The 15044-nt window shown below is 39.3% G+C and overlaps 1 protein-coding gene across 7 annotated transcripts; it reads left to right on the top strand.

The window, feature by feature from the left end:
- The first annotated feature begins 652 nt into the window (after positions 1 to 652).
- LOC105043623 (scarecrow-like protein 22) lies at positions 653 to 13629 on the top strand. Of its 7 annotated transcripts, none has more exons than XR_012140700.1 (3): positions 653 to 3592; positions 3909 to 3990; positions 13126 to 13629. XR_012140700.1 is itself a non-coding variant. In XM_010921231.4 (2 exons), exon 1 carries the CDS (start codon positions 1129 to 1131, stop codon positions 3562 to 3564), a length of 2436 nt encoding a protein of 811 aa, XP_010919533.1. In that variant the 5' UTR covers positions 653 to 1128; the 3' UTR covers positions 3565 to 3592; positions 13126 to 13629. The 7 variants fall into 7 exon arrangements, 3 of the variants coding, with proteins under 3 accessions (XP_010919533.1, XP_029119961.1, XP_010919534.1); XR_012140699.1 differs by having other exon boundaries at positions 3909 to 11375; XR_012140702.1 differs by lacking the exon at positions 13126 to 13629 and adding an exon at positions 12018 to 12274.
- The last annotated feature ends 1415 nt before the right edge of the window (positions 13630 to 15044 follow it).

The following is a 15044-nucleotide window of genomic DNA, read 5'->3' as shown; positions in this document are numbered from 1 at the left end:
GAAAATCGACGTCCCCGACAGTAGATCGATAAAAATCTGAACTGATCATAATGCTCTATTGAAGGTCAATCCAGATGAGTCTCCATCGATATGCAATCAAGATGAAAATCAAAGCAGATGGGTGTTTCATCGTTCGGATTTTGAAGTCGATGTTGATCAATATAATTTTTAAATCATCATTCTTGAAGTTCTCACGTGGCCAGAGAACGATTGATTGCACCAACAATAATAATTTAAAAAAAACTTACCTTTTATCAATTTTTATCAAACAACAGGTTATATTCTTACTAAAAAAATAACGGTACATTTAATGTTGAAAATGCGACAAAAATCGGGAGAGCAAATGACAGGAACCTCCTCCAAGGGTCACGTGAGGCGTGGTGGATGCAGGGGTATTTTAGACATGAAATGAATAATGATAGAGATATTTTTAAGCTATAATCGGTTTTCCTCTTCTACGACGTTAATGATTACCTTGGTCGACCGTCGTTTCGAGCAGCGTCGCCGCGTTGTGTGTGCGAGAAAAATAATAAGTAAAATAGTAATTCTAACAGACTCGATACCTTACTAAACAAACAGCCGTAGGGTCGCATGCAGCGCTAGCGATAAAAGCCCATAGTAAGAAAAACAAAACAAAACAAAATAAAATATAACAGACTAGACCGAGAAAGGGAGGGAAGACGCTTTCCTGCTTTTTTATGGTGCACGCATCCACGGCGGGGGTAGAGAGGGAAGCAAGAGAGGAAGAAGAGTGCAGGGTACTACTGCCGGCCCTCGCTCTCCTCCCCCAGCCAAAACCCACCCAGAGAGAAGGCGACAGAGATATTGAATAGAGATGGAACTGGGTAAAAGTGGGGAGGAACAAAACCTTCAGTTCATAACAAGTGTCCCTTGATATGGGAGCTCAAGCAGCACACAGTTCTTCAGTGTTTTGCTGCTATTATTAGGTTGATAAATGCACGGAAGATAGGAGAACAAAACCCGTCGATCTGGAGGCTATATATAATGGCATCAACCCTTCCAAGAGCAATGAACAGGCTGAGAGCAAAGCAATTGTGTGCGTGTGGCGCTGGTTTTGATGGCTTGTTGAGTTTCTGTGTGGGATATTGTGTTATCAGATAAAAAAGCATGTCTCTTAGTGGCGACGGGAAGAGGACATTGGAAGAATTAGTGGGAGAAGCAAAGGAAGAAGAGCAAGCTATTTTTGTGGGAGAGCATAAGAAGCAGAGGAGGGGAGGGAAAAAAGAGGGGTCGGAGCCGAGATCGGTGCTGGAGACCAGGCGGAGCCTGAGCCCCCCAACCTCTACTTCCACCCTCTCTCCATCCCTGTGCGGCGGAGGCGGAGGAGGCTCCTCCGACACCGCCTGCTTGGCCGCGGCGGCAGCGGTCTCAGATGGCCCACTCGCCAAAGAGGGCGGCGGCGCCGAGGCCCAGCGGAGGGAGGAGTGGGCCTTGGAGCTGCAGCCCATCACGGCCGGCCTGGACATCGGCTTCACCAGCGGCGAGAGAGGCGGGCTCGGGATGGAGGACTGGGAGGCCGTCTTCTCGGAGCCCGCCGGCTCCCCCGGCCAGGACCAGACGTCGCTCCATTGGATCATGGGCGACGTCGACGACCCCACCAACTTCCCCGCCCTTTCTGTTGGAGTGATGAAGAAATCAAGAAGCAATGAAACGCCGGAAAACGAAGTCAGTGGAGCACTTTCTTCCTCCGGCGCCGCCAGCGGCGGCTCGAGGCAGCAAGCTCTGTTCTCCCCAGTTCCGACCGAATTCGATGACCACAGTGCTGGTTTGGGCTTTGGCGGGCTTGTCGATCCAGGCTCCGGCGTCGGAACCATCGGAGGAATGGATGACGCCCCGTCGGTCTGCACCTCCACCATCACTCTTCCCACCACTCCTCCTTTCTCTTGTTCTAATCATTCTTCCGGCGCTGGGGGGCTCTCTCTTTCAAGCAGCAATAGCAGCACCAGTAGCAGCAGAATTCCTCCACCGCCGCCAAACACCGTCATCCAAGATCCCACCTTTGGTTGCCAACCCAGCCATACTCTCTTCCCGCCACCGCGGCCCGCCACCGTCATTCCGTCGGCGCCGCCGCAGGCGGGGATGTGCTTCCAAGAGCCCATCGTGGACAGGCCTCAGCTCTTCTTCTCCAACCCTCTCCTCAACGAACAGCTCCAACTTCTCGCGCCTCCTAACCCGGGCTTCTTCGTCCCCGCGCCCTCCTTCGTCTCCTCCTCGGCCACGCACCAGCCCCTGTTGCCGCCGCAGCTCTTCTCGTCCCGAATTCCAACCAGACCTCCCTTCCCTCACCCCTCTGGCAGGCCGGACCTCTTCCTCCAAACAAGCCACCTCGCCCAACAGAGCTTCCCCTCGTCACAATCCATTGCTTACCATCAAAAGCAGAGGTCGGCGTCCGGCGATGACGCGGCCTCCCAGCAGCAGGAGCAGGCGTTGGTGGAGCAGCTCTTCAAGGCCGCGAAGATGGTGGAGGCTGGAGAATCGGATGGCGCGCGTGGGATATTGGCGCGGCTCAATCACCAGCTTCCCTCCCCACAGGGGAAGCCCCTCATCCGCTCCACTTTCTACTTCAAGGAGGCCCTCAACCGTATCCTTAATGACGCCGCCTCCAATTCCACCCAATCACCGTCGCCAGCCAACACGCACCGAGCCTTCCCAAACCCCATCTCCTGCGCTGTGGAGTCCGTGCTCAAGCTCGCCTCTCTCAAGTCCTTCTCCGACGTCTCCCCCATCCTCATGTTCACCAACTTCACCTGCATCCAGGCCCTCCTCGAGAGCCTCGCCGGCGCCGACTGCATCCACATCGTCGACTTTAATGTCGGCAGCGGCACCCACTGGTCGGCCTTCATGCAGGAGCTGGCCCAAAGGAGCTGCACGGCCGGCGGGCCCCCGATGCTCAGAATTTCCGTCTTCGTCTCGCCGGAAGCTTACCACCCGTTCGACCTCGAGCTTGCTTGTGGCACCCTCGCCTTTTGGGCCGCCCGCCTTAATATTCCATTTGAATTCAATGTCATGGACCTCGACAACTTCGACCCTGTGGCGATCCGCGGCCTGGTTGACGCACCCATTGCCGTGAACCTCCCCGTCTGCTCTGCGCACAACCTATCCCCGACCCTCCTCCGCCGCGTGAAGCAGCTCACCCCGAAGGTCGTGATCTCGGTGGACCTCGGGCGTGACCGCAGCGAGCTTTCCTTCTCGCACCATTTCCTCCATGCCTTCCAGTCTTGCATGGTCCTCCTCGACTCCATCGATGCTGCGGGCACCAGTCGGGAAGTGGCCATGAAGATCGAGCAGTTCTTACTGTGGCCGAGGATTGAGAGCAGCGTCCTCGGGCGCCACCGTGCCAGCGACAAGATGCTCCCATGGCGGACACTCTTTGCGTCGGCTGGTTTTGTGCCCCTGCAGTTCAGTAGCACTACTGAGTTGCAGGCTGTCTGCCTCTTGCAGAGGGTGCCGGTGAGGGGCTTCCATGTGGAGAAACGCGAGGGTTCGCTGTTCCTTTATTGGCAGCATCAAGAGCTTGTCTCTGTGTCAGCTTGGAGGTGCTGAAGTGCTCTCCTCCAATCCCAAGCCAAAGGTTCCATTCAAGTCACTTATTCTCTCATAGTGAATTGATCTTGAACTGCAGTTGTTCTATAGTGGTAACCTTTTTTGGTGTAGTATTGTCGCTTACTGCTTTCTCTATTCAATTGTGATGTATTACTGGAAATATTGTTTTTAGTGGGAATGCATTTGACAAACTGGATAGCTTGATGCAGTTTTGGGTTATCCTTTTCTTATCTTTTGGACACGATTGATTCTTATGGTGTTTTGACGTTTAAGTTGCTAATCCAGTTCTAGTTAAGGTTACCAGACACTTGACATGAAGGTTCACAGTTGATAAATTTCTACAGACCAAAACTTTGATTCAACTTCAAACTTTTGGATGGTGCATCGGCCTCTCATCTCTTGATAGTTTGACTTTGGTGCAGGAGAGTAAGATAAATTCTTCCATAGTTTCATATCGTTCTTTATGCTAGATAAGTAAGATAAAGGTATCTCTGTTTAACTTTATATATACTAGGAGTTATATGAAACAGAAAATCTCAGAAGTGGTGTGTTATGTACAATCAAGGAAGCAATGTAGTCGGGGTATGTTTTAGATGAAAGGGCATAAATGTTGCATGACTCCAATATTTAAGAATTTCTGCTTATGTAACTATTGTATCGGCTATAGAACTATAATAACAATGTTCCTCATGGTACAATGTTAGCCTCGCAGATATGTAAAGTCATTTTTTTGGAAAGGAGTGGGTTAATGAAACTTGTGGTAGTAATTATGCACTGAGAATATTATGACATTGAAGATGTCAAGGGAAGTGGGTTATATGCAATCGGGGTAGTAGTGCATGGACTAGAGTACATGTCACCTGCACAAGTATTGTATCTTCCAATATTTTGAGGTTCTTATGGATCCTTACCAGAGTGTCATATAAATAACAGCATATGAGAGTCTAGTGTGGGTGGTTGGTACTTATCAAAAAGATCCAGGTAACATAGCTGATGACATCTTTCTAGCAGTTTTGATCAATTACATGCATCCCTCTAATTCAGTGGAGGATTTAGTAGGTGCATCTTTGGGATTGAGGGGAAACCTGTTGTCGATGAGATTATCATATTTATATTGCTGTCTTGTTGGTAACAAGCCTCACCACATCTGGAAAGGCATATTCGAAGGGATTGAGTTAGTGTAAGCAATGTCGCAGTCCATGCAGTGAGAATGGAATGGTATAGATTATAGAAGATTCTGAAGGATAATGGTTGCATGTGATCAATGTAGCAACTTGCATTTAATGGAGTAGGTATACATGTCAGATGCAGGTGTGCAAGGCTGTTACTTCTAATAGTTAACAATTTTTCCTATGGGTCCTTACCCAAGTGTCATATTAATGTTGACGTCTAAGCATCGGGTGTGCATTAGTAAAGTCTAAAGGTTCAGTAAAAAATATGTAGAACATGGGTGTCAGCATTTTTATAGTAGCTTTGATCATTGACGTGTTTCGTGTATAATTTAGGATGGAGATTAGCAACAAATCTCTAAATTTCAAGGGAAACGTGTCAGCGATGGAGCTGTCATATCAATATTTCTGCCATTTTGCACTCAGATCTTGCCAGATTTGGAAAGGCATATTCAGAAGGAAGCGAGTTAATGCAAATGGAGTGGTAGTTATGTGTTGGTATTGACATTGCATAGAAGATTCAAAAGCAGAGCAGGTTACATGCGATCAGGTAGTAGCCTATGTTGCATTGACTAGAGTACTTGCATCAGATGTAGGTGTACAAGTGTTGTTACTTCCAATATTTAAGATTTTTTTTCTAATGGATACTTACCCAAGTATCTTATCAAAATTGACAACAAAGCATCTAGTGTGGATACCTAAGGTTAAATGAAAATATTTGGATAATATGGGTGGAGGGATCTTCGTAGTAACTCTTTTGATGGATAGAGTTTTGTAGCTAGCTCTCTAAATATCAAGAGAATTCTGTCTAATGCATAGACTGAAGAGAGGTCAGATTTGGTCAGATATTGGCATAGATCTATATCTGTACCCATATACATTTAGTGGATATGGGTATAAATACAGATATTTATGCCTACTAAAAGTAGATACTAAAATTTGTATCCGTATTTATTCTAAATGATTGTGGGTTATTGCTTGGTGCAATGATAAATAGTGGGTTGACAAGCATAATAGTTCAGGTTCAAGTCTTAAGGGCACTCATTCTAGGAAAAAGAATGCCAAAGGTTAGGATTGTCCCTAGTTCGCCCCTCCCAGGACCTGGGACTATAACTGGTTAATATCCTAATAATAAAATAATATTTGTTCTAAATGTGAATTGCATATTAATCATATCCATTTTTCTCCTAAAAGGATATGGATATAAGTTAGATAATACTTTGAACATAATTTGATTTTTGAGCAAAATTTGATGGGAATAGGTAATAAAATTTAGTCATATAAATGTTTTTCAAAAAGCAAGAGAATGACAAAATCCTTGCTTGGAGATTTCAGATAACTACATATAATTGGTAATTTGGTACTCTCTACTTGGTCATTATAAATATATGCTCATCCATTTAAATGTGAGGCAAGCCCCTACTCACACTTTCAATGTAAAATGAATTATATTATTGGCAATATGTTAAGCATCCAGAATATTTAAAAAAATAAATAAATGAGTGTATATATATATATATGTCCGATTCAGAATTCGGGAAAAACCTTAATATCTGGATATCCATATTGAGTATGAAGAAAGTTAGAAACCATATCTGTGTGCGTATCTAGAAGATTTTGTCGCAATATCCAAATCCATAATTGAATCCGGTCAGATACAGATTTCTTTTTTCTGAATTCTATCCAATTGGAATCCAAAGTTGGATACACTAGATTTTCATCCGACCCAATTTCGGCCTAGTCATTGAGCTATCATATGGATACTGCTATCTTATTGCACTTAAAACATAGATACAGGGTGTGGATTAATGTGAAGGGTTTAGCAATTATAAATTAAGAATGATATGGTATAGAAGATTGTGAAGGGATCAGGTTCCATGTGATCCGTAGCAGTTTTATTTAGCATGGGCCAGGTAGTGCTCAGGTTTTGTGTGTTCTAATATTTTAAGTAAGATCTGATCCAAATTGTTATGTCAATGTCAACATCTGAGAGTCAAGTATTGGTACTTAGGTTAGCATAGTTCATATCATCTTCACAGCAACTCCAATCATGTACATGCATCTCCTAAACTTTTGGAGAGAGTTTAGCAGTTGGCTTATTGCAATTTAGGGGAATCCCGTCATTTATGAAACTATCATATGGTTGCTGCTGGCTTGTTCCATGTAGACCTCACTAGATTTGGATTTTGGAAGCGAGCAGGTTACATGTGATTGAATAGCAGCCTACATTGGATGGACTAAGGCACATGTTAGGTGCAGTATGCACTATTTCCTCTTTTAATGCTCAAGAATTTCTTATTATGCATCCTTGCCCAAGTGCCTTATCCATACTTCCATCTAAGTGTTAGGTTTAGGTAGTTATGTCTAAATGAAAAGATTTGGATAATGTATGTGGCAGCATCTTTGTGGTAGCTACAATTATTGATGCTTGTCTCTTACAAATTTAGAAGAGAACTTACCAACAAGCTCTCTAGATAATAGGCTAAACCTATCAGTGATGGAGTTGTCATATGGATATTGCTATCCCTATTGCACAAAGTTTTTATAAGATTTGGAAAGGTATATCTGGAAGGAAATGAGTTATGTATCTTGGGTTGCAGTTTTTCATCAATAATGATATGTTATAGAAGATTGAGAAAGTATCAGTTTACATACAATAATATAGCCATTGGATGGACTATAATCTAAGTGTCAAGTCAATATCGACATCAAATATCATGAATGGGTACTTAAGACTAAATGAGAAGATCTAGATAACATGAGCTTCAGAATCTTTGTAGTAGCTTTGGTGATGGATGTTTCCCACTATAAATTAGGAGAGAGTTTAAGACCTTTCTCTCTCTCTAAATTTGAAGCAAACCTTTCTGCGGTAGAGCTCTTGTATAAATGCTGCTCTTCTATTGCATATAGAGGTGCAAATGAGCCAAGCAGCTCGCGAGCTGCTCAAGCTTGATTCGACTATTATCGAGCTTAAGTAGCTCGAATAATTTTTCAAGTCAAGCTCGAGTAGTAAAATACTTGGTTTGAAGGCTCGCGAGCTTAGTCGAGTATAAATATTTTTAATAATATTATATTTTATTTATAATAATTGTTAATTTTATGTTTTAAAATATAATATTATGTTATATTTTGTTTTAACCATATTTTTAATTATGATCAAGGCTCAAATTCGAACTCGAGCTTGAGCATGGCTTGGTTGATATTCAAGTTGAGTTGAGTTGATCTCGAGAATTGCTTTTTTTGATCAAGTTGAGTTCGAGCTTGGATATTAAGGCTGATTGATCTCGAGTTGAGTTTCGAGCCTAAGGATTTTGAGTCAAGTCAAGCTTGAGCTTTCAGATCCCTGACTCGGCTTGGCTCGATTGCCCTCCTAGTAGCATTTTGACCTATTATATTTGGAAAAGCATATTTAGAAGAAAGCAAGTAATATGCGACTGAGCTAGCAGGTTAATAGCTTCCTTCTGGCAGTTATTGTTCTCCATAATTTTGGAGATAGTTTAGCTGCTAGCAATTTTAGATTTAGGGGACAAGTGTCAGCAATGGAACCATGATGTGATCCTCTGACCTAATTGCACCTAAACCTCTCTGCATTTGGAAAAATATAAAACATTGAGAAGGGGACAAGAAAATCCACCAAGGTCAAGCATGCACTGTATGATAGTCAATGTTGTAATCTGGAATTTTTTGGTGGGTTGGAAATGTACAAGCTACATAAGGTGGGGACAGGAACTAGAGACATGCACCAAGATAGGTGCAATAATAACTAGACAAGTTATTCAACTTTGATGAAAGAGTGCAGGAATAAGATAAAAAGGATATGTATGAAGGTGATTTGTTGAGGACTTCATTGGGGCAATTCACTTAGCAAAATCCCCATCAAGGTAACATGTACCTATGCTTGGTCTATTGAAGTGAACTTGAAATGTAAGAATTGCAAGGAAACTGAGCAAGGGAAATATTATTTGACATGTTACTATGTAAAGTCATGGGAGAGACCAAGTGAATGATAGCCTTTTGAATGGAATCTCAAATCAACACAAATGCCAAGTGGTTGGCAAGTTTGTTGGTGCCATTTTAAAGGATAAAGGTGATATATGAAATCCAACCTACTTTGGTGCAGTTGTGGGACTATGAAGTTATAGGATGGGAAGAAATACTAAGAGAAAAAAAACATGTTGGCAAACCAGACAAATTTTTCCAATGCGGTGCTAGGATGATCAACCATGATAGTTACTGTTAGATGCTTGGTGTGAAGATTTAGGAAGGACAGTACCCATGGTTTAGTGATTCAAAAGGTGCTAGAACTTAGAAGATAGCCTCGGGCTTTTATACCCTTATATATGTCTGAAATGAGTTACTGCTCCAATTTAGGTGTTGTCACTGTAAATGTCTCAAGTTATGGTAGTCTTATAAATGGAAATATGGAGAACATTATCGGAGGTTGTGGTTAATACCTAGGTGTTGCCACTGTAAATTTCAGTAGATATGATATTCTAGTACTTGGAAATATGCAGGACTTTATCAGGGTATGGATGTGATGGAACAAAAGTGTAATAATGCCTGCATCAAAATTAATTGCTGAAAGATACCAAGTAGTACTTTGTCATTGTGGACTAGTTATATGAGGCCAATGAAGAGAATCAGAGGCAGAAGAAGGCATATACACCATCATTTAGTCTGGATAAGAAGTGGAGACAACTTTGAAAGCTACAAATTGTGAAGGCACTACAGCCAGAGGAATGCCCTTTTGGAAGGTCTTGAAGGAACCAATTAACCTAATAATCCATATGACAGCTTATTTGATGATTTCTTAAAAATAATAATAAAAAAAATTCCATATGGTTGTGTAAGCCTTGTAATTATCATTTTTAAGATGGAATATGACATGTGAAATTCTATAACTATAATGGATCTATTGAACTCACTAGCCACATTATGAACTTAGAGGAGAGGATGGGAGAGCATGATGGAACAAGAGGTCAACAATTAGGAAAAAAAAAAGAGGAAAAGGAAAAGATGACAGAAATCTCATCAGATTAAACTGATGTCTGTGCTAGGATGGTCAACCATGAAGGCTACTTATGCACTGATGTGGAAATTTAAAGAGGTAAAGATATCTACACATGGTCTGTAGTGATTCTGCTGTATTAGTACTTCGATTAGCTGATCAGGAAAAGTTAGTATTTTGTCACGGTTGGCTCACATTGAGGATCAGCCTTTTGCATTTGTACATTTACATGGAATAAAGGACTTGCTGCTAGATTTTAGGTGCTGCCTCTGTTTATGTCATTTATAGATGGTATATTGCTATTGATGTGGATGGATGGTAATTAAGAGATTGAGAGAAATAAGGGATATTTTTCAGAGGATACATGCTGGGCGACTCAAGTTAGATTTATATAGAAAATGGTGCCATTGTCAGAAAAAGATTGCTAAGAGGTAGCAAAATGTTGCTTTGACAATTTGGACCAATCATACACAGATACAAGGGAGAGACAAATGAAGGCATATCTAAGAAAACTAGTGAATGGTGGGCAATGTGGAAGTTTCCTTCTCTGGGATGATGCGGTCATAGCAGTCTTTTGAGATGCTGGGCAACAAATAAAAAGACAACAGTAAGGTCTTGGAAAATAATGGGCTTTGGACACAGATAAGCATTTTCATAGATGAGAATGCTGGGGTGGCTGTGTGATTAGACGGGGTTTAGAAATCTGTACAATTGAAAGCAGGGGACCATTTAAGAATGTTGTTCTGATGGACATATTTAGAGGTAGTCAGCATGTGCAATGAATAACTGAAGAGCTGGTAATGCAAGGCATGAACTTGCATTAAATTATCCAGAAAATGTGGGAATGAACTAAGATAACTTGGGTTGAATTTTGAGAAAGATATAGAAAATAATACCTTGATGGTAATGGAAGGCAGCCCTTCAGAGGAATATAGGGTGTTGGATAAATCATAAAACTGATTCAGATAATTAAATTTACATATTGGATAAATTCACTAAATGGTCATTCTTTTTGGTGGTGATGTATAAAATACGGATGGCTAAAAAAGCCATATCTAAGCCTCTTAACATTAATATTTTGTAGTTAATGATGCACCAAAATTCATCTGTGTCTGTCTGTATGTAGATTATATGCTTCTTCGTTTCTTGTTTCAGTGCTTTGTTGTCCTGTAGCCAGAGCTTGTTCTTGTTGTTGTAAATGGAATGCACCAGTTTTAACAATATGCAAAAAAGCAGGGTTTTCTGCTACTAAATTTTCTTCCCTGAAGAATGTGCTCTACCTGTTGAAAGATTGCTTTTCCAGGGTGCTAGCAATTTTGGCTCATCATTCCTATAATAAATTTGTTCTTCCTGATATTTTGAAATGGACTATGAACAATGACCCTCAAAATACTTCTTGTTAAAAACTTTAGATGAATGTTTATAAAAGTGGGTGTTCAGATCGTCCATATCCTATCATTACTTATTTACCTTCTATGACCTTCTTGAAACATCCGACCCAGTACAGGATGAGACTGTTGCTGTTCATGTAGAATTACTTTAGTCGTGTTGTTCTTGTGGAGTGTTTAAATAGTTATTCTCCAAGGAGGTGTTATCCTGGAAGACAGACATTAAAGCAGTTGTGCATGTTTCAGGTAATTGAGACTCATCCTCAGAAACTGTCAATATTTGTTGTATAATTGCCTATTTTGAATTCTTTTCTTAATTTCCAACCTTAAGATTGATGCACATAAAAACAAGTGCACAAACAACAATAAAGTTCATTGAACATAGTCTTGATAGTAGTATTTTTATGAAATTTATGTTTTCTGGAATGTAGACATTGCATGGTGCATTAATAGCTCCGATAATGATTTCTATGTGTGATTGGTTTCTCTTGCAACTGAAAGCATCATTATATTGTTGGATTCTTTTTTTTTTTTTTTTTGGTCAAAATAGATCAAGTCCCACATGTCCATTTGAGTAGATCACATATTTGATGCTCATTCTTTTCATGTTATGCAATCCATTTGGATTAGAAAGTACCTCGGTAGTGGTCTCATGATAAATTAATTCAGATGCCTCAGAAGATCAGCCATGTTTTTTTCTCAATATGTTCATAAGTAGGCCTGAGGTTCAAATTTATAGAAGTCCTGTATTTCTGTGTAGGCTTTTGTTCCTTGAAAAAAGATTTCCAGAGACGCTCAAGAATAAGTTTCATTTGAAATCATCCTGAAGGTTAGCTGATTTAACTACAGAAGTTAGCAATCTCATTTTGCGATGTTTGTCCCTTTCAGGGGAATGGCACAATGGATCAGCTGGTGATCAGAAAATCATGCATTTTGCATGATTAACTCATCAAATCTTATACTTTAGCCCGCCTTTTCAGATTAAAAAGTTCATAAGGGTTTTATTTTTCTTATTTGATCTTTGTATGTTATCTATACCTTTTGTTGGTCTTTTCTGTATCACACTGAACATGGTGGAATATCCAGTATGAGTCTTCACTGGAGCCTCCACTGCATGGTTTTCAATGCAGTAGATGTAGATCAAATGACTGAATGGTTGTTGGGAAGCAACCGGCCACCAACTGGTGGGGCTCCCCAACCCATGCTTGTGTTTCAGGAGTGGCTCAACCACAGATTGATGGATGTGATCTGGCGAGCATCCATACTGACAACGATGCGAAGAACTAACAGCAGACAAACCTTTTTAATTATGATTTGGAGGTTTATAATAGTGCTTTCACTCTTGATCTGTCACATGGTCGCTGTCCTTTCCACATGTTCAACTCATCTTTTATTCTTGCTTTAATGACCTTCTGTCCTTTATATATATATATATATATATATATATATATATATATATATGCGTGCGTGTTAATTGGCCATCCATTATCTGGTTTACGGGTCTCTTCCTTCAGTATCTGAGAGGCTGTTTTTCCTCAGTTCTAAATCAATTTTAGGATACTAAAAATTGGAAACACCATGCTGTCGGTGAAATGGAAGTTGCAACTTCCATTACTTAATTAGAATCTGGACGATATACAAATATCTATTGGAAACGTTGACTTACTTGAACATGGACAACTGGTTCTGCCTTTAACTTCATATCCCACATTGCTTTTTTTTTTTTTCCTCTCTCCTTTTTAAAGCCTTCTACTTTCTCTGTTTGATGTCCTAATTCCATAACATCCACATGCGTACGCTCCCACATTGCTTCCAAGGATTATGATAAACCTCCTGTTCCCTATCTGACATTTTTCAATTCTCCTATTTTGAAGGCCTTTTGGATGATGTTGGCAGTGTTTTCTTTCACCAGCCTGGCATTGCATGCTGCTTTTAGTTTGATTCTTTCAAACTGTTGGGAACTTTACAAAGTGTCAGACAAGCTGTTTTTGACCAGGTACAAAGCCAACTGCTCCAATCTCCAGAGGCAGAGAGGGTCGATTGCCAGGATGGTATGGTTAATCTCATGGGAGTAACGATCGGCTGGGTCAAATTAATTGGGCCCAGGGTATCACAGATCAGGACAAGGCATCCAAATGCACCTTTTGGAAGGGTATATTTGGGGGAAGCTGGGGATAAAATGGCTAAGCTCCCATGAATGGTAACCACTCGTGCAAGCTTGTGTGTGGTTTCTGGTTCTCGCCGAGGAGAGGATAAGCAGAGCCAGACCAGTTCCAAGGACAACCAGTACAAGGCAAAAAGTTTCGTGTACCGTTAAAATGGTGATTGGTACCTTTACATGAGCTACATGCAAATTTGTAATGGAAAGCTTTTATTCACCACTCTATGCCTTGGGAAATAGGAGGCATCTTAGAATGGAGTTGCATCAAAAGAGGTCTTTGTATCCGGGATTCGAGATCATGAAGAATAAAATAAATGGATTTAATCTGTGTTAAAGCAAGGAGGTCAAGGATGTTAGTAAATATATCCTGGGATCTTTACCCAAAAAAAAGAAAAAAATATCTTGGGATGGGAATTGATGATGACAGAATTCGTGCAGTCTGGGACGCCACATTTATGGTTCCTTGGATCGTACCATGCCATAAATACATGTGACAGGGTAACCAAATTATTATATTCATGTAGCACTGAAATGACAAGGACACCCTTACTAGTACAAGCCAGCAATTCCTTTGCAATTATTCTTGCCAAGGGGAAATAATCGGGGAAAAAAAAAAAAAAAAAGCTTGACAAGGAGCCAAATGACACAGCCCTAAGCTAGTAAATAAATAAATTTTTATATATATATATATACTTTCTTAATATTTAAATTTATATAAATATTTTTTTAAAATTAATATTTATATATATCTTTATAAAATATTTATTTTGTATGTATATCTTTTTTTTTTTTTTTACATATATATCCACATCATTTAACATCGTTAGAATATTAATAATTTAAAATTTAAATAATTAAAATATCTTTACAAATAGATGTGTAAAAAAAATTTATAAAGATATATATATATATAAATAGTAATTTAATGAGAATATTCATACAAATTTGAATGTTTAGATGGATATACATGCAAAAAATTTTAATTTAATTTTTATCTATTTCATCTAAATGGATTCAGATTCTCTTATTCTACGATGTAGTAATATATTGCATAATATAACAACATGATGATGATATTATATAATATATTATATATTAAAATATTATATTATATTTTATTTTTTATGTAAGATGGGATGAATATGTCCATCTTATAACAACATGATATATTTTATACACTTCACAAAGATATTTTCAATAAAAATTTTTAAAATAAAATATAATAAAATTATAAATTTTTATTATTATGTAATGTCCAAATCCATAATTATATCCATTCTATGTAAATGTACAAGCTATTTATCTAATATTAGATTTAAATACTTTTTTTAGAAGCATATTATAATTATACATTAGAGGAAACATGGATGGTTACGATTTATTTATATTCTAGATAAAATAATTTTAATCTATCATTTGATAAAAAGATTATTTTATCTATATAAATTAATAAATTAAATAAATTTATTATTTTAGTTATATATATTAATTTTTTTCTATTAGAATAAGGAAAGAATTAACGAATTAAGAGAGGTATATTTATGTTCAGAGTTTTTTGCTTGTATATCCTTCCAAATATTCAAATTTACATGAATATCCTCATAAAATTGCTCTTTGCATATATATATATATATATATATTTACACATCTATCCATAAAGATATTTTAGTCATTTTAATTTTAAACTGTTAATTTTTAATAATTAAATGATATAAATATATATATAAAAAATATTTTATGATGATATACATGTA

This window comes from Elaeis guineensis, chromosome 4 (assembly GCF_000442705.2).
Source record: "Elaeis guineensis isolate ETL-2024a chromosome 4, EG11, whole genome shotgun sequence".
Taxonomy (NCBI): Eukaryota; Viridiplantae; Streptophyta; class Magnoliopsida; order Arecales; family Arecaceae; genus Elaeis; species Elaeis guineensis.
Note: the sequence above shows the minus strand (reverse complement) of the source record. Positions and strands in the feature narration are given on the sequence as shown.

Coding starts and splice junctions, on each gene's coding strand:
- LOC105043623 (XM_010921231.4), top strand. CDS start 1,129: ATGTCTCTTAGTGGCGACGGGAAGAGGACATTGGAAGAATTAGTGGGA.